This window comes from Pituophis catenifer, unplaced genomic scaffold (genome assembly GCF_029215685.1).
Source record: "Pituophis catenifer annectens isolate HBS135680 unplaced genomic scaffold, rPitCat1.0.hap2 SCAF_15, whole genome shotgun sequence".
In the NCBI taxonomy this organism is placed as follows: domain Eukaryota; kingdom Metazoa; phylum Chordata; class Lepidosauria; order Squamata; family Colubridae; genus Pituophis; species Pituophis catenifer.
This window is the reverse complement of record NW_027256895.1, coordinates 9,180,721-9,201,310: the sequence shown is the minus strand read 5'-3', so window position 1 is coordinate 9,201,310 and position 20,590 is coordinate 9,180,721. Positions and strand designations below refer to the sequence as shown.

At 36.9% G+C, this 20,590-nt stretch overlaps 1 protein-coding gene across 1 annotated transcript; it reads right to left on the bottom strand.

The window, feature by feature from the left end:
* Positions 1 to 397: 397 nt before the first annotated feature.
* LOC139324316 (vomeronasal type-2 receptor 26-like) lies at positions 398 to 12,946 on the bottom strand. Its single transcript, XM_070954039.1, has 6 exons — positions 12,744 to 12,946; positions 11,827 to 12,118; positions 9,394 to 10,257; positions 8,222 to 8,449; positions 1,434 to 1,560; positions 398 to 1,296 (listed from the first exon to the last, which is right to left on the bottom strand). The coding sequence occupies exons 1-6, from the start codon at positions 12,944 to 12,946 to the stop codon at positions 398 to 400; spliced, it is 2,613 nt and encodes an 870-aa protein (XP_070810140.1).
* Between the last annotated feature and the right edge of the window lie 7,644 nt (positions 12,947 to 20,590).

Sequence of the window (20,590 nt, the reverse complement as noted above, 5' to 3'; positions counted from 1 at the left end):
TATTCTGTGATACTGAGTTAAATAAATGTTTCTAAAATAGAAATCAGCTTTTTACTGAATTCAAAGTATTAAAACCATGAAAATGTCTCTGCAAATCTGGAACTTCATTTGAGTCAATTTGTCAAACACCTTAACAGGAAGCAGGAAAGCTAAATTATCAAAGTCAATAGGTATGCTGAAAAGGAGAAAGCATTAGGTTAAATAATCTTGGAAAATGGTGAAAATAAAGCACAATGAGCACTGATTTTGGAATGGGCAATCATAATAAATAATCATAAATGCCCTACACAAATCTTTCTTTGACAGAGGTAAAAACTTATGTTATATATTTTTCCTACAGATAGAAGTCTTTTTATTCCTTTTTTCAACAATTTCTCTGACCCAGAAATATAACACATTAATTTCTCTTTGTGAGTTGCTCCCGGTGGTTGAGGTCAGGCCGGAAAACAATGATGTAGCATTTTGGCAAAAATATGCATCCCAGTAATGCAGCACCAGAAGACAAGATGGAGAATATCTTCACGGCTACCATGGCTTTTCCCTTTGTGCTCAGATAGGCTGGAAAGAAGGAGATCCACACACTGCAAAAGGCCAACATGCTGAAGGTGATGAACTTGGCTTCGTTAAAGCTGTCGGGTAATTTACAGGCAAGAAAAGCCACAACAAAACTGGCGATGGCCAAGATTCCCATGTAGCCCAAGACACAGTAGAAGAAGAAATCTGACCCCTCATTGCACTGTAAAATCATTTCTTGGAACTCTGAGTGCATGTCCAACTCAGGGAATGGGGGAGATGTTGACAACCAAAGAATACAAATACATACTTGTAAGAAAAAGCATAAGAGGACAATAGAAAAGGCCAATCTTTTCCCCACCCATCTCCTCATCTGAGATCCTGGTTTAGTGGCCATGAAAACCACAATCACAGTGCTGGTTTTGGCCAGTACACTAGAAATGGCCACTGAGAAAGTGAGGCCAAACAGTGATTGTCGGAGGAGGCAGTTCACTTTGCCAGGTTGGCTGAGGAAGAACAAAGTGGACAGAAAACAGAGCAGAAGAGAGACAAGCAGGGTGTAAGTGAGGGACCGGTTGTTGGCTTTGACAATGGGAGTATCCCTGTGCTTAATAAAAGTTCCAAGAACCCAAGATGTCAAGAAGAAGAAACCGAGAGCTGCTGAAGCTAAACCAATTCCTAAGGTTTCTCCAAAAGTTAAAAACACCACCAGTTTCAGGATACATCCTTTCTTTTCTTTATTTGGATAATGATCTTGTGGACATTCAAAGCAATCTTCCATATCTGGAAGGGAAATCAATGATATTTTTTCATCTAGACATTCCAAATTATTAAAAATCACTTTATTAATGTTATGTAACATAAATAAAGTATTAAAGCTTGCTTAAGTCTAATGAAAATTGGTAGAATTTCAACCATACCGTTTTGATTTGAAATCTTCCCTTCTGGGCATAGAGCACAGTCATAGCAGCAGAACTGATCCCCCTCAATCCCCTTCTTCCAGGATCCAGGGAAACAAGGGTCATTGCATTGAGAAAGTGGAGGAAGCTGATGATAAACATGAAAACATTTGGAAAAGAAGAATTTTTAAAACAGTTGCTGAATTTTCTTCTTAACGGAGTGACATGATTATTGACTTCCCAAAGGGATACTGAGTTTAACAACTTCACCAAGAACTTAAAATCATATAAAAATTATAATGATGTACTTGTTTGAAAGGCAGGGTGAGTACATAATTGCACATGGTATCAATCTCGTGGAAACATGTCCATTCGTATGATTTCAAACAGAAATGGAAACCAAATATGCAAACATGGCTTTTACATTATCATTTTGTCAATTTGAGGAATGCTTGATCATCAGACTTGAACATTAGGTGCTATCTAACAAAATGAAATTCAACAGTGAAAAAAGCAAGGTTCTACATTTGGGGAAGATAATCAAAATGCATAGGTACCTCATATGTGGTACCTTGCTCAATAGTAATAACTGTGAGAGGGATCTTGGAGTCCTAGTGGACAACCATTTAGATATGAGCCAGCAGTGTGCAGCAGCTGCCAAAAAACCCAAGACAGTTCTGGGCTGCATAAACAGAGAAATAGAATCAAGATCACGTGAAGAGTTAATATCACTTTATAATGCCTTGGTAAGGCCACACTTGGAATATTGCATTCAGTTTTGGTCACCACGATGTAAAAAAGATGTTGAGACTCTAGAAAGAGTGCAGAGAAGAGCAACAAAGATGATTTTGGGACTGGAGGCTAAAACATATGAAGAACGGTTGCAGGAACTGGGTATGTCTAGTTTGATGATGAGAAGGACTAGGGGAGACATGATATCAGTGTTCCAATATCTCAGGGGTTGCCACAAAAAAGAAGGAGTCAAACTATTCTTCAAAGCACCTGAGGGTAGAACAAGAAGCAATGGGTGGAAACTAATCAGGGAAGAAGCAATTTAGAACTAAGGAGAAATTTCCTGACAGTTAGAACAATTAATAAGTGGAACAACTTGCCTGCAGAAGTTGTGAATGCCTCAACAATGGAAATTTTTAAGAAGATGTTGGATAACCATTTGTCTGAAGTGGTGTAGGGTTCCCTACCTGGGCAGGGGGTTGGACTAGAAGACCTCCAAGGTCCCTTCCAACTCTATTATTCTATTCTATCAACAACATTTGAAAGAATATGCCATTGTTTATTCAAAACACAGAAATTAGACTTCTAAAGAGAATACATTAAATATGGAGTTATAATAGATTAAGGCATTGTGGATTCATTAATTCGATACCTGTTTAACATCTGGGTGCCAGACAAACCAAATATGCAAACATGGCACATACACTGTAGTATCATTTTATCAATTTGAGGAAATGTTATTGATCATCAATAACATTTGAAAGGAATGTTTCACTGTTTATTTTAAAAAAATCAGAAATCAAATTAGACAATTAGTCAATATGGGATCATAATGGATTAAGGCATTGTTATATTCAATAATTAGAAACCTGGTTAAAAGCTGGGTTCCAGACAATCACATCTTCATCAATGAATAATTCTTTCTCCTTTGGAGCCTGTAGATCTTTCCAACTCTAACCCTCTGAAAGGATCTGTTTGAAAAAGTGATTAAGCTGGTGATGTCGAATCCATCTGTTGCTTCCCCTTTCTCATTCAGGAACACTCTCTCGCCAGCTGAATTGTTAAAAGAAATGCCTTGAAGACATGAATGGAGCTACTTGGAAGGGAATAAAACATAAAGGGAATTAAAAGCAATAAAATAGAGAAGAGAAAATCATATTCAAGTTTCATTCACTCATTCTTCCCATTCCTGTAACTAGTTTTAAGTATGTAAACTTAGAAATTTGATAATCAATATTGCATGATAATGTGCATGTCCACACTATACATCTAATCTGATTTTAATATAAGGAAAGGTAAGAATGGACTGAAGCAGAATGAAAAAAGGATTTTGGAAATACAGGTGAAACTCGAAAAATTAGAATATCATGCAAAAGTTCATTTATTTCAGTAATGCAACTTAAAAGGTGAAACTAATATATGAGATAGACTCATTACATGCAAAGCGAGATAGTTCAAGCCTTGATTTGTCATACTTTTGATGATTATGGCTTACAGCTCATGAAAACCCCAAATTCACAATCTTAGAAAATTAGAATGTTACATGAAATCAATAAAACAAGGATTGTACATAGAAACAATATCAGACCTCTGAAAAGTATAAGCATGCATATGTACTCAGTACTTGGTTTGGGCCCCTTTTGCATCAATTACTGCCTCAATGCGGCGTGGCATGGATGATATCAGCTTGTGGCACTGCTGAGGTGTTATGGAAGACCAGGATGCTTCAATAGCGGCCTTCAACTCTTCTGCATTGTTCGGTCTCATGTCTCTCATCTTTCCCTTGGCAATGCCCCATAGATTCTCTATGGGGTTCAGGTCAGGTGAGTTTGCTGGCCAATCAAGCACAGTAATCCCATGGTCATTGAACCAGGTTTTAGTACTTTTGGCAGTGTGGGCAGGTGCCAAGTCCTGCTGGAAGATGAAGTCAGCATCCACATAAAGCTCATCTGTGGAAGGAAGCACGAAAGGCTCCAAAATCTCCTGGTAGACGGCTGCGTTGACCCTGGACTTAATGAAGCACAGTGGACCAACACCAGCAGATGACATGGCTCCCCAAATCAACACAGACTGTGGAAACTTCACACTGGACTTCAAGCATCTTGCAGTGTGTGCCTCTCCGTTCTTCCTCCAGACTCTGGGTCCTTGGTTTCCAAATGAGATGCAAAAGTTGCTCTCATCAGAAAAGAGGACTTTGGACCACTGAGCAACAGACCAGTTCTTTTTTTCTTTAGCCCAGGTAAGATGCTTCTGACATTGTTTGTTGTTCAGGAGCGGCTTGACAAGAGGAATACGACATTTCAAGCCCATGTCCAGGATCCGTCTGTGTGTGGTGGCTCTTGATGCACTGACTCCAGCCTCAGTCCACTTCTTGTGAAAGTCCCCAACACTTTTGAATGGCCTTTTCCTGACACTCCTCTCCAGGTTGTGATCATCCCTGCTGCTTGTGCATCTTTTTCTCCCACACTTTTCCCTTCCACATAACTTTCTATTAATGTGCTTTGATACAGCACTTTGGGAACATCCAACTTCTTTTGCAATTAGCTTTTGAGGCTTTCCCTCCTTATGGAGGGTGTCAATGATGGTTTTCTGCACAACTGTCAGGTCAGCAGTCTTTCCCACGATTGTGATTCCTACTGAACCAGACTGAGAGACTATTTAAAGGCTCAGGAACCCTTTGCAGGTGTTATGGCTTACTTAGCTGATTAGAGTGGCACTTTGAGCCTCGAATATTGAACCTTTTCACAATATTCTAATTTTCTGAGATTGTGAATTTGGGGTTTTCATGAGCTGTAAGCCATAACCATCAAAAGTATGACAAATCAAGGACCCTCCTTTTGAAGCAGAGTATTTCATGATGATACTAGTGATGTATAAAGAAGCTCTTGGAATGCATAGTTCAGTAAAGAACCTGTATTAATTTAGAGGGTCCTTCCTTCCTTCCTTCCTTCCTTCCTTCCTTCCTTCCTTCCTTCCTTCCTTCCTTCCTTCCTTCCTGACAGCTGACAACCCACTATACAGTCCTAATACATATAGTAAAAAAATATGTTTCCACAGCCTTTTTACAGCCCCATCTGAATCTCTGAGGAAATTTTCAATAGTCACTATCTGTCAGCATAAATTGCTTGGAAGTTGACCTTTTGAGCCCACAATTAAACTTTGTGAGAAGTGTCACAGAAGATGGCTTCCTTATTGGAATTCCTCTCTGGGTTTTCCTGTATCATTGGTACTTAGCTACTCAGAAAATGAGCCTAGTGTAGGGAAGCTAACCTTAACCTTAACCATGCCCTGAAAGTACTACTGACATCCAATCGATGCACCATCCAAACTGGAGATGCCTCCCAGTCACACCCCTCCAGGTGCAGGGCAAGGTGTCCTTGACTGTCTGAGAAAGGAATGTTATTATGACTATGTCAGCCTTCCAGAAAACCCCAACTCCAATTAAAATCTCCGAGACAAGCATTTTCTCAAAGTTCCATTTATTAGAGTAGGTATACTGGCACATCTGGGAAAACCCGAATCTGAGAGTTCAGGGGTTTTCCCTCAGTAAATCAAAATCCCCAAATCCATCCCCTGCACCCATCAGTCCATCACATTGTCCAATCACCATCCATCCCATTTCAAGATATCATTCCAACCATTCCTTCTCCAGATGCAGGACTGCCATGACCTTGACCGAAAGGAAGAATGCTATTTTGTCTAACTATATTCCCTCTAGTAAATCCCCCCTCCTACTTTCCCACACTCAAGAAGATGGCAGCGTGGAAGCTTCCCTTCCTAATATGGCTTCCAAAGCTGACATATATCACCCCTGCTCCATACAATCCCCCCTCCCAGTTTCCCACAGCATTAAATGTGGCAGGCCTGAAGGCCCAATGCAAAAGATGGCTTCCAGGCCTGACAACAGCATTCACTGTTGCATGGGCCCCTGCTTCTGCTTCTAGATTAGATGCAATATTGGTGTTTTCCATTGGTCCTCAGTAAAAAAAAATTCAAGGGGTGTTGGACTTAGTTCACTTGTGCCTATGTAAGGCCTCTAAACTAATCCTTTTTTCACTCTTCCCTCTGGCTCTACCAGTCTTCTATACAAATAAAATTACTCTTCATTATAGTCATTGGGCAGCAGCCATTTTGAAGATAGGATGAGGCAGAAGCAAAAATACATTTCATTTCACTAAATTTCTCGTATTATTAATATCTCATAACTGTTTGCAGTGGAAATTGATTTAGGGACTGAAAGTATAAAAACCATGAAAATGTCTCTGCAAACATTGGACTTTGTCGAAGTCAATATCTGAAATACCCTAATAGTAAGAAAGAAAATTAGATTGTCAAAGTCAAGCTCAATGGATGTGTTGAAAGGGAGAAAGGTGTTTCTTGGAAAATTGTGAAAATAAAGCAGCATGAGCACTGATTTTGGAATGGGCAATCATACTAAAACTTAATAAACATAAATACACAAATCTTTATTTGACAGAAGTAAAAACCTCTATGTTTCTATAACTTTATATATGTTTCCTATAGATAGCAGTCTTTCTATTTATTTTTTAAAGGAATTTCTCTGACACAGAAACATAACATGCTAATTTCTCTTTGTGAGTTGCTTCCTGAGGTTGAGGTCAGGCCGGAAAACAATGATGTAACATTTTGGCATAAATATGCATCCCAGTAATGCAGCACTGGAGGACAAGATGGAGAAAACCTCCACGGCTACCATGGCTTTTCCTTTTGTGCTCATGTAGGCTGGAAAGAAGGAGATCCACACACTGCAAAAGGCCAACATGCTGAAGGTGATGAACTTGGCTTCATTAAAGCTGCCAGGTAATTTACGGGCAAGAAAAGCCACAATAAAGCTGGTGAAGGCCAAGACACCCATGTAGCCCAAGACACAGTAGAAGAATGAAGCTGACCCCTCATTGCATTGTAAAATCATTTCTTGGAACTCTGAGTACATGTCCAACTCAGGGAATGGGGGAGATGTTGACAACCAAAGAATACAAATACATACTTGTAAGAAAAAACATGAGAGGACAATAGAAAAGGCCAATCTTTTCCCCACCCATCTCCTCATCTGAGATCCCGGTTTAGTGGCCATGAAAGCCACAACCACAGTGCTGGTTTTGGCCAGTATACTAGAAATGGCCACTGAGAAAGTGATGCCAAACAGTGATTGTCGGAGAAGGCAGGTCACCTTGCCCGGTTGGCTGAGGAAGAACAAAGTGGAGAGAAAACAGAGCAGAAGAGAGACAAGCAGGGTGTAGGTGAGGGACCGGTTGTTGGCTTTTACAATGGGAGTATTCCTGTACTTAATAAAAATTCCAAGAACCCAAACGGTCAAGAAGAAGAAACAAAGAGCTGCTGAGGATAAGGCAATTCCTAAGGTTTCTCCAAAAGTTAGAAACATCACTGGTTTCAGGATACAACCTTTCTTTTCTTTATTTGGATAATGATCTTGTGGACATTCAAAGCAATCTTCCATATCTGGAAGGGAAATCAATGATATTTTTTCATCTAGGCATTCCAAATTATTAAAAATCACTTTATTAATGTTATGCAACCTAAATAAAGTATTAAAGCTTGCTTAAGTCTAATGAAAATTGGTAGAATTCCTACCCTACCATTTTGATTTGAAATCTTCCCTTCTGGGCATGGAGCACAGTCATAGCAGCAGAACTGATCCCCCTCAATCCCCTTCTTCCAGGATCCAGGGAAACAAGGGTCATTGCATAAAGAGAGTGGAAGAACCTGATAATAAACATGAAAATGTTTTGAAAAGAAGAATTTTTAAAAGAATTTATGAAATTTCTCCTTAATTGAGTGACATGTTTATTGACTTCCAAAATGGACAGTAATTAACTGGGATTTATAGTGTAAATGAAAATGATGTAGATATTACAATGTTTTACCAAGTGCTGTTGCACCATTTTTTTCAATTTGAGGAATGATTGATAATCAGCATTTGAAAATAACATTTCACTGTTTATTTTTTAAAAAATCAGAAATTAAATTTCTAAAGAAACTATTTTCAATATTGGATCCTAATGGATTTAGGCATGGTTGATTCACTAATTCGATACCTGGTTAAAAGCTGGATTCCAGACAATCACATCTTCATCAATCCATAATTCTTTCCCTTTTGGAGCCTCTAGATTCAGCTTTCCAACTCTAGATCTCTGAAAGGACCTGTTTGGAAAAGTGATCAAGTTGGTGATGTCGAATCCACCTGTTGCTTCCCCTTTCTGATTCAGGAACACGCTCTCCCCAGCTGAATTGTTGAAAGAAATGCCTTGAAGAAATGAATGGAGCTACTTGAAAGGGAACGCAAAAGAGAAGGGGTTAAAAGCAATATAATAGAGAAGAGAAAATCATATCCAAGTTTCATTCACTAATTCTTCCCATTCCTATAACAATTATTAAATATATATACTAAGAAATTTGATAATGGATGGAAATGTACATCTCCCCACTTATTATTCTATTATTAATTTGATATTACTTAAATAACTAATTCAACTTAGATCATATCTAATCTTCCCTCATTGGTACAAAGCTATTTGGCAGCCTGGGGTCAGGCTAATTTTCTTTGGCCAAATTTTAGAATCTGAGACTCAAGCATTTTTCCATAGATAGATGAGAGATTTAGGGATTTAAAAATGACCACTTTTATTTCATTCCTCTAAAACTCTGATAGAGACAGAAAGTTGTTTGTCAGACTGGAAAAATTCCTAAGCCACACAGAAATTTCTTGGAGAATTATTATTCTTGGAAGAGACAAATAAAATAATCTAAAATATCATTTTAACTATCTCTCATTGTGCAAGCTATGCTGATTTACTAAATAACTCCTATCAACACTTAAATCATGATTGATACAGAAGTACCCGGATGATCAGAATAACAACAGAAATCAGTTTTTCTGTATCTAACAGAGCTGGAAGGGACTTTGGAGATCTCCTGGTTTAACACCCTTGTTCAAGAAGGGGACCATACAACATTTCAAACATATTGCTGTCCAATCTTTTCATAAAAATCTCCTGTCATGGAGCACCCACAACTTCTGAAGGCAAGCTGTTCCATTAATTAATTGTTCTCACTGTCAGAAAATTCGTACTTATTTTTACGTTGTTTCACATACTTAAATTGATTCCACATGTAGAAAATGTCAAGACTTTCAAGAAGGGGTTCAAACGATAATTCTACATTAAACTGTTCTTTGAAATAAAAGAAGAGTCCAATGCAAAGAGAATACCTGCCACGCCTGCAGATTTGGAACATCAGATTTTTTACCCATCATAGTTTTCCTCCTATTGGACCCCAACATGTGTAGAGCCTGCAAAGCATGAGCCACAGCATAAACAGCATTGTAGACACTGTAGCTTTGTCCAGTCATTTCCATTTCAAACACAGGCCCAGGAAGATCCTCCAGTTTCATCTCCACAGTGCACTGCCTACTGTGTGTTTCTTGTAACTCTGGCTTTGGAAAAGAACAATCAAATGCTTGTTCCCAAACTTCCTGCAGAAACCCATCTCTGTAGTCTGAAAGAGGATTTATGGTCTGAAGAAATTCCTTGAAACCTACAACTGCTGTTGAATGAACAGTGAATGAAATGGCCCCATGGAACATCTGGAGATCCGAACTGATTTGAATGCCTGAAAGTACAAAATCAATCTGTGCAGTCATGATCCACACCTTTCTAAATATTGCACTTTCCTTACTTGCAGGATCTACCAGAAATGTTACAAATCTTAGCCACAAAATTGTCACTGATTCTCCATAGAGAAGAAATGTCTTGGCTTTGCTATTCATCAAATTAATGGAAATAATGGAGATTGTTTGATAAAGTTGTGGGAAGTTTTCTATGGGAAGTTGTTGAGAAAGCCTTTCTATAAACGCTGAGCAGATTCCGTTCTGTGAAAGTAAGGGATGTATTTTCTGTAAGAATTTTTCTCCATTGTTATTATCAACAGAAAATATCCCAATCCACGTCCACCTGAAATGGTGAAGCAGTTGGATGATCCCAATGTACTGATGGTCTTCTTTTGGAACCATGAAATAAACTGAAGAGAGTTTACTGGTCTGAATTTCCTCTTGGGCTAATGAGCCGTATGTCAGCTGAAAGAAAGGCCAGCAGTATTCTGTTGGGTTATTAGATGAAACTTGACAAGGGAAAAGCAATAGACGCAATTTACATAGACTTCTGCAAAGCCTTTGATTGGTACACAACAAACTACTGTTAAAACTAAGTTCTTAAGGCATTTCTGGATCACTATACAAATGGACAGCCACATTCCTGTCAAACAGGCAACAAGTAGTCAAAATAGGGAGGGCCCTATCAAATCCTGCACCAGTTAACAGTGGTGTTCCCTAAGGCAGAGTTCTAGGACCCACACTCTTTCTGCTTTACATCAATGACCTATGTGATCATACTAAAAGTAGCTTCATCCTCTTCACTGATGACGTCAAATTATTCAACACCACTAACAATACCACTACCCTACAAACCGACCCTGACCATGTGTCTGAATGGTTGCGGAATTGGCAACTCCAAATCTCAATTAATAAACGCTCTGTTGAACACATCGGCAATAAAAATCAGAACATCAAATACAAGTTGGATGGAAACGACCTCGTAGACAACCCCCACTATGTCAAGGATGTAGGAGTATTCATTTCAAACGATCTAAGCCCCAGATACAGCTCATCTGCCTGGAATCCACATTGTATAGTGGACATTAATACGATTGAGAGGGTCCAGAGGTACTTCACAAGAAGAGTACACCTCTCCTCTACTCACAATAGAATTCCCTATGCCACCATTGAAATTTTGGGCTTGGAAAATGTGAACTGTGCTGCCTGCAGTATGATCTAAGCACAGTACACAAAATTATCTGTTACAACATCTTACCTGTCAACGATTTCTTCAGCTTCAACCTCAATAATACACAGGGAAACAATTGGTACAAACTCAAGGTAAACTGCTCCAAACTTGATTGCAGAAAATACAACTTCAGCAATAGAGTGGTCAAAACCTGGAATGTTCTACCTGAGTCAGTTGTTACATCCTCTAACTCTTACAGCTTCAACCTTAAACTGTCTACCATGGACCTCACCCCATTTCTAAGAAGTCCGTAAAGGGGGCATGCATAAATGCACCAGCGTGCCTACCATCCCTGTCCTACTATCCCCATTTATTTCTATTCATTTATTTCACTCATATCCATGTTTATATTAATATATCTCTATCTTGTACATGTTTGACAAACTATAAATACAAATACAAATACAAAATATAATTTTCTTATCTAGATTTCATATAAAACATATCCAATGAACATTTTTCCCTAGAATTCTTTTAAGTAATAATATAGAAAGGAATTTCTTAGAAATATTTCAAACAGATATACTAGATCAATTGTTTTAATAGAAACAATTCAAATCTTCTTTTACCTATGCCTAAGGGTTGGACTTGAAGATCTCCAAGATCCTTTCCAACTCTGTTATTCTATTCTATGGAATGACCTTTGATGATCACTTCCTGACATTACAATTTCAGAAAATATTGCTAACTAGTAGACCTTAAGCTAGCAGAACAGAAACCTAAGCTTAACCTTTGACGCTCATTAATCATTCCATAATAACAATAAGGTGAAGAATTTTCTGCTCAACCCCTTCAGAACTTACTTGTGGAATCTTGAAGAAACCTGTAACTTCAGCTACATAAGATGATGTATCAAAATCCAGTCCTCCAATGATAGCCATGAGTTTCTTCTGTCTATCACATTTGTAGTTAGAGACAAATTCCTGGGATTTGAAAAGTAGGTCCAGAGTGCTGCGATAGGTCTTCCTTGGATTGTGATAACTGTCATAGATGTGGAACCCCAGAGTGATGTTAGGTAAGATGTGGGAGTCCTCATTGATCTCCTTCACAGCAAAGGCCAAGGCAAGGACGTGTTGATGAAATTTGGTGATTACACTGCAAATAATTTAAATATCCAAGTTGAAAAAGGAAGTTTATAATTCTAATTAGTTGGCATCATTTCCTTATGAATAAGAAGCATTTATTTCTTTGATGAAAGAAGCAACATAATAGATCTTCTAAAATGCTGACTAATTTAACAAATTTTAAAAATGGTATTTCCATTTTTCCATTTCCAAATTTTCGATGGTATTTCCATGATAAGCAACAAGCATCTACTACAATAAATAAAAATGCCTAGTACTTTCTTTCATGGTACTAGATTTATTTTGTAACACATTCCCAATATAGAATATGAACAAATCCAGCAGTTATCAGTCATTTCTTGTATGTATGTTTTGTGAAGAACGACACTGCAGAATTTTTTAAGCTCACTAAATGTTAAACCTTAAGCTCACTAAATATTCTTCAAAAGCTTTCTTGAACCAACGTTTCGCATATTTTATGATACATCCTTTATCACCAAGTAAAGAAAATTGTTTATTCTCCCATAACTAGAAACATTGAAAGGCAGAGAGGCTTCGGTTTAGATATAAAGCCTACATTTATGCCGAAAACCTTTTACTAATATCAGCAATTTAGTGAGAATCGATTAAGATCAGAAAAAAAAGAAACCCCTTACTTTGGTACATCATAAAATGTTATATAAGGATTGTCCTCAAAATTTATTTCATAAAAATTGTAAAAGATGTGAGACACCATCCCACCAATGATGAGGTCACCAGGTTGGTACCACTCATGAGGAATAAGGAAAGCATCACTTGCAGGGCAGCTCAGAGTCACTATTTTCTTCACCAGGAATACCAAGAGGAGCAACCTCTTCATTCTTAGAAATGTCTCGCTTCCATCATCTTCTATCCTACCTCAGTGTATTATTATTCCAATGGTTAATCCATTGATTAATTCAAGGTTTATATCTGAGAGTGCATCTAATCAGAAAATCCACCATTGTCTATTTGAAGATCAACGAGAGTTCAAATTTGTTTCTTAATATCATCACCATTTGAACAGATATTCTGGCAGAGGATAATAGAGGGAGTCAACTTGTAGCAATGGCTCTGACACAACAATTATTGTCCTTCTGCCAATCTCCCTGGGGTTCAAGTGTTGCTGTATAACTATATGTTGATTGTTGTTGACTTGAAATAGCCTTCTATGCTGTCCTGATTTTAGGGCTGGTTTTTAAAATTTTGATATGAATTTTAAATTGGAAATGTTTTAAATTATGGGCCAAATCTTATTTAATTATTTTAAACTTATTTTAACTTTTGTATATAAATGCTTTTATTTTTGGCTGTTCACCGCCCTGAGTCCGAAAGGAGAAGGGCGGTATAGAAATTCGAACAAATAAATAAATAAAATAAATAAATACAATCTTTGATGATTTTGCCTATTAAGAAAATATGATGATTCCTATAGGAGATAATTATTTTGTTTTCGATGAGAGAATAAATGTTTTTTTTTTCAAATGCACAATCGCTAATAAAATGTACAAAGGGGAATTTGCAATATAAAATACCCTTGATTTTTGAAATTGATCTTATTTTTTTATAATGAATGATGAATGCAGTTCACCTTCATTTCTTTTTTCTTTTTTAATTTTTTATTGAAATTTATTATAATACAATACAGTACAATCAGTCAGACAGTGTTATTTTTCTACCCAGATTAGATTGATTCTTCTTTTACTTTTCATCATAATATAACATAATTTACATATGCATTTTAAGATTTATATTAACTCTTATCTTTTCTTTATTCTATTATCAATCCACCTGTACCAATCATCTCACACCGTATAATATTCTGAGTCTTGTTTCTCATTTAATTCTAACGTTAATTTGTTCATTTCGGCACATTCTAGAACCTTCTGAATAATATGTTCCTCTGGTGGTGTGTCCTTTCCTTTCCAATATTGGACGTAAACTATTCTTGTTGCAGTGAGTATATATATGATTAGATATCCCCCTCCCACCCGATATTTCGTCTTTAGTATTCTCAGGAGAAATGTTTTAGGTATCAATTCGATTTTTTCATTGGTTGAGTCTTGTAGCCAATTTTGAATTTTTCTCCAATACCTCATCGCTTCAGGACAGTTCACCTTCATTTCTATAGCATTAAGGTGCATAGAAATTTTGGCATTCCCTCATTTTAAGAAGTTTTCCATTATTTCTTTCCAGATTCCCCTAGAAGGGAAGGGATAGCTTAATTGTTTCCACAACATATAGGTTTTACTTATGTTAGCCATGAGGAGGCAGTATATTTTTATTCTATTTGGAAATGGACAGGGCCCTGTAGCCTTAGATATTACTTTGGGTTTCAATCCTTCTGTGGATCAATTCCGGCACAGGGCTTAACTCCATAGTAAAGTCTGTGGTCATCTACCCCTCACAATTTCCAAAGAGAGGAAAGTTGTTTTTATTTTATTTCCTTCTTTTCTCCCTCTCTTCTCCCATCTGTTACTCACTCACATTATCAGATTTCATTTTACTATCATTGCTGAACACAACAGAACTAAAAATTCCACAGACTAAAATGCACAATGTATGAATTCACTACTTTCTTCTTCTTCTTCTTCTTCTTCTTCTTCTTCTTCTTCTTCTTCTTCTTCTTCTTCTTCTTCTTCTTCTTCTTCTTCTTCTTCTTCTTCTTCTTCTTCTTCTTCTTCTTCTTCTTCTTCTTCCATATCCATCACCGGACATCGGCGATCATGTAGGCGAGTCTATTTTTATCACCACCCATATGAAAAAGTGCTGCTGAGTTTTGTCCAAACCAGTCCCTTACATTTGGAAGCCATGATGTTATTCTTCTGCCTGGACCTCATTTGCCTTCAATCTTTCCCTGGAGGATTAAGTGACGGATGCTATATTTTTCTGGGTGTCGCATCACATGTCTGAAATATTCTAACTTTCACTTTTTAATGGTTTTGATGATTTCCCTTGGCTTTCCCAGGTGGCTAATCACCTCCTCATTTCTGATTTTGTCAACCCAGCTTATATGTAACAGCCATCTGAAAATCCACCATGTGGTCCTGTTACTTGTCCCAGCTTCTGCCAACCTAGCAGTTTGAAAGCCTGTAAAAAATGCAAGTAGAAAAATAGGGACCACCTTTGGTAGGAAGGTAACAGCGTTCTGTGCGCTTTTGGCATTTAGTCATGCCGGCCACATGACCACGGAGACGTCTTTGGACAGCGGTGGCTCTTTGGCTTAGAAACGGAGATGAACACTATCCCTTAAAGTTGGGAACAACTAGCACATATGTGCAAGGGGAACCTTTACCTTTAAGTACCAAACAAAAATTCCGAGAGGAATTCCAGTAGGAAAAGGCTGTCGCTCTTCCATCCTCTTCTATCCTACCCCAGAGGGAAGTTTGCATTATTCCAATGATTAATCCAATAATTAATTCAAGATTTATGTCTGAGAGTGCGTCTAATAAAAAAAAAATCCACCATTACTTATTTGAAAACCCATGGGAGTGAAAATTGATATCTGGAATATCAACAAGGGTTCCAGCAGAGGAGAACAGAGGGAGGCAATGGCTCTGACACAGCCATGATTATCCTTCCGCCAACCTCACTGGGGTTCAAGGGTTTGTACTTGGTGAAGTTGGTAATTTGGAGCGGTAAAAGACAAGAGTTCCAGCCTCCAATCTATCATGGGATGAAGTTTTAGCCACTCATAAGATAAATGGAAAGTGAAGGTGGCTGGTGACACACAGGGTTAGCAATTCAGTATGCTGGGCTATTGCTATTTGCAGCGGGGACCACATAATTGGGCCCACTTAAAAATTGTTGATCATGCATTGTTTTTACTTGCATTGGAGTGTCTAGAATTTATAGGGATTTGTAAACTTTTAACCATTAAGAAGTCTATAATGTCGGCTCTTTATCCACTGATACTGCAATCCCTTATTCCCACTAATGTGATAGGGTCAAGGCAACATAAAATTCCAACAATGGACTTTTTAATGTTTAATGTTTGAACAGTCCCTTTTGTGAGCTATGTGTTCAATACATTGATCTCCCATGCCCTGACTGAGAGGTCTTTTTTCCTTTCTGGAGATTCTGGTTGGACAGATTCTCACTACATGCCCAAAATCACCACAGTAAAAAGCAGAGGGTCAGGTCATTGCATTTCTGTCTTTCTTCAGCAGCCAATAATCTCTTTATGGCTCCTATTTGCATGGGCTTCTCTCCCTGGGGCTTCATCTTTGTCAGCAGTAAGCTTTATCAGAAGCTAAACTGTGATGTTAGTTGTCTCTGACATCTGAATTGGCTTTGAATCACTTCCAAGCATGAGCTGATGATAATACAAAGGAGGTAGAAGTCCTTGCCTTTGTCAGGGTTCCAAGTAACACCCTGAATGAAAGAAGAGGTTTGAGGTTTGAGGAAAGAAGAATCTCTGAGACTCTGACATTCCTCAAGGTTCCGTTTCATTAGAGATGTCATATTGGCACATCTGGGAAAACCTGAATCTGAAAGTTTCCAGGTCTTCCCCACCCAAAGAAAAGTTCAAGTCCCTGCCCAACACCCACAAGTCCATCACATGATCCAGTCATTCTTCTAACTCAATGTTGTGCCCAATATTTTTTGCTCATGCTATCATTGATCCCTTTACAATTTCTTCTAAGTCAAAATTTAATAAATAATTATATATTTTAGATAATAATTTCTCTTCCGGGCCTGTCAATAATTAATCTAATTGTGTAAATTTTGGTTCAAATCCAAATTCCTCTAAATCTTTTCTGTATCTAGATTGCAATTGAAGATACAGCCACCAATCTATGATTATTCCCTGTTCCTTTAATTCTTGGTTAGTTTTTAATCTTTCTCCATTGTCCAAAATTTCATTGTATTTTACCATTTTACCAATATCTAATGTGTTGGGGTAGATCATTGCCTCCATAGTGGATAACCAGCTGGTATTTTGAGATAATGTTTCTTCCTAATTCCCTCAAAAGTCTGTATCAGTGAATCTCGAATTGTATATCTATAAAAATATGAATGTGAATGTTTCTTATTTCTGGTGTTCCATATGAAGGCATGCCACCCCATCTGGAGATCATGTCCTTCTAATTTTAAAATTCTCCTATTCTTTAAATTAATCCATTCCCTAACCCAGATCAAACTCGCTGCTTTGTAATAAGTTTCCCATGCAGGGAGTCCAAAGCCACCTGTGCTTCTTCTATCCTGAACTGAGATTAATTTTATCCTCACCTTTTTTCTTGCCCATACAAACTTCATAATTGTTTTATTTAACTCTTTAAAAAACTTTTTATCTAATTTTATAGGAATCGTTTGGAATAAATAGAGTAGTTTTGGCAAGATAGTCATTTTAATTGTTGTGATTTTCCTTAATAGTGACAACTGTAATTTCCCCCATCTTTCTAAGGCTTTCCCTATTTGTTGTATTAATTTCATATAATTATTCTTTTTTAATGCTGAACATTTTGCTCTTAACCAAATGCCTAAATATTTCACTTTTTTTACAGTTTGAAGTCCCATTCTTTCCTCTAGTTCTCCTTTTTGTTTTTCTGTTAAATTCTTAACTAGCATTTTAGTTATTCCTTTGTTAATTTTAAGGCCTGCAACCTCCCCATATTTCTCTATCTCTTGCAGTAGTATTGGTCCAGATTCCAATTCCAGATTCCAAATACCATATCATCTGCAAATGCCTGCACTTTAAATTCTTCCTGTTTAATTTTGGTTCCTTTTATTTCCGTTTTCTGTCTAATTCTCTGTAATAATATCTCAAGGGTCAGGATAAAGAGCAGAGGTGACATAGGACAACCCTGTCTAACTCCTTTCATTATCTTAAATGAATTTGTAATCTCCCCGTTTATTATTACCCTTGCCTTTTGCTTGGAAGAGATCGATTCAATCATCTTTTCAAATTTATCTCCGAATTTCATGGCTTTAATTTGTCGAATCATAAATTCCCAATTCACATTATCGAAGGCTTTTTGTGCATCCAGAAAGACAAGGGCAACTTGTCTTTCTGGATGTGCCTCGTAATATTCCATTATATTAATCACTATTCTGGTATTGTTTCTAATTTGTCTCTTAGGAAGAAATCCATTTTGATCTGTGTGTATCTTATCATTTAGTATTTTTTTTACCCGTTCCGCCATAATGTTCATAAATATTTTGTAATCCGAATTTAAGAGTGAGACTGGTCTATAATTCTTGATTTGTTTATTATCTGTGCCTTCTTTAGGAATCAAAGTAATATATGCCTCCTTCCATGATTCTGTAATTTTGCTTCCCTCAGGACTTCATTACATACTTCCAATAATAATAATTCTACCGAATCTCCTAAGTGTTTATAAATTTCCCCTGGCAATCGATCTGATCCTGGGGTCTTGTTATTTTTTTTTTCGAATGCTTCTTTAATTTCTAATAATGTTATCTCCTTATTCAATATTTCCCTTTCTTCTTCCATCAGTGAAAACCCAGTCCCTTCCTTCAAGTAATCACTTATTCGTCCCTGTTCTGTCTCTTTCTGTCTATAGAGCCTCTCAAAGAATTCTTGTGTGATTTCTTTTTTCTTCTTCATATTGCTTTCCACAATTCCATTTTCATCCTGTAGTTGGTGATTATTCTTTTTTCTCTCTCCTTTTATAATTGATAAGCCAGCCACCTCCCTGGTTTATTTGCATGTTCAAAATAATTTTGTTTTGCAAATTTTAAGTTTCTTGCCATTTCTGTTTGGTCCAAAATTTTCAATTTATGCTTGACTAGGGTCATTTTGCTTTTAATTTGTTCATCCTCCGGATCTGTTTGTAGTTGATTTTCTAATTTCTTAATTTCCTCTGACAACATGTTATGTTCTCTCCACTTATCTTTATTTATTTTTGCACTATATGCTATTGTAATCCCCCTTAAATAAGCTTTTGTAGTGTCCCAAAGATTTTGTAATGAGGTGTAGTGTTTTTTATTGTCTCTAAAAAATAATTCCAATTCTTTGAGAATCTTTTGAATATATTCTTTCTCTTTTAAAATTTGTGGATTCAATGTCCATCTACTTTTCTTTTATGCCCTTTCCATATTATTTTGAGAGGATTATGATCGGCCCAAGTGTTTGGCATAATCTCTACAGTTTCAACATCTTTAACTAGATCTCCATATATCCAGGCCATATCGATTCTTGACCAGGATCTATAGGGGTTGGAATAGAAGGTAAATTTTGTTTCTTGTGGGTTACAAAATCTCCAGATGTCTAATAGATTTAATTCTTCTGCCATTTCAAAAAAAAAAAAAAATGGGTAAAATGTCCCTTTTTATTTTTGTTTTTTGGTTATTTACATAATCTTTTTTAATGTCCACTATTGCATTATAATCACCAATCAAACAAACATTGTCATTCCCTATCTCTATTATCTTATCATATACTTTTTTATAAAAATCCGCTTGGTTCTTATCAGGTGCATATATCACCACTAACAAAATCTTTTTTTGACCTATTACTATTTCAATTATCAACATTCTACCTCTTGTATCTGTGTATATTTGTTTAGCTCTTATCCCCTGTTTAATGTATACCACCACTCCTCTTTTTTTTTCTTCTGCCAATGTTATATAAAGTTTCCCCAATTTGTTATATTGTAAATATTTTTTATCTTGTTTTTGGATGTGTACCTCATGGAGGCACACAATATCTACTTGTTGTTTTACTAATTTGGAAACTATGAGTCTTCTTTTAGATGGTGAATTTAAACCATTCACATTTAATGATAGTAATTTCAGTTCCTCTTCCATTATTTATTTTGTGTCTCTCATTGCCTTCTTTGGATCCTTGTTCTTACACCCTCTTCTCCTTGATGATGTTTCTCCTCTTTTCTTTTCTCCTCTTGGTCTTTCTTTTGTGTCTCCTGTCTTTGTTTGTCTTGGCTGGCTGATTCCAATTCCTCCCTGCTACTATAATCTTCTTCTGAGCCAGTTAGCTGGTCATACAGTTCTTGAGCTTTCTCCATACTATCCACTTTATTTTTTTTATTTTTTTCCTTCCAGGAGACTAGGAATGAATCCCCTCCAGAGTAATCCATCGAAACTGTATATCCCTTTTATTTAATTGGGTTGCTAAAAAGCAATAATCTTTTCATAGTTCACGGACCTTCCTAGGGATTTGTTTTAGCATAATAATTTCTTTTCCTCTGTACATCATTGGTTCCTCTCTTGTGATCTTATATATCATACCTCTCACTTTCTTATGAGTGAATCTTATGTGGACTTCCCTGGGGAGTTTATGGCATCTAGCATAACTTGTATAGACCCTGTACACCTCATCTAATTCATTTCTAATCTCTTGTTTATCCCTTTGCAGTGCACCTGCAATTAAGCCTGCCATCAGTATCCCTAGGTCTTCATCTTTTGTCTCCATGATGTTTTGGAACCTCAGAAAAAAGGAAGCCTAATCCATCTCCAATTTTAATATGGAATCTTCTAGTTCCTTATTTATCCCAGCCATTTT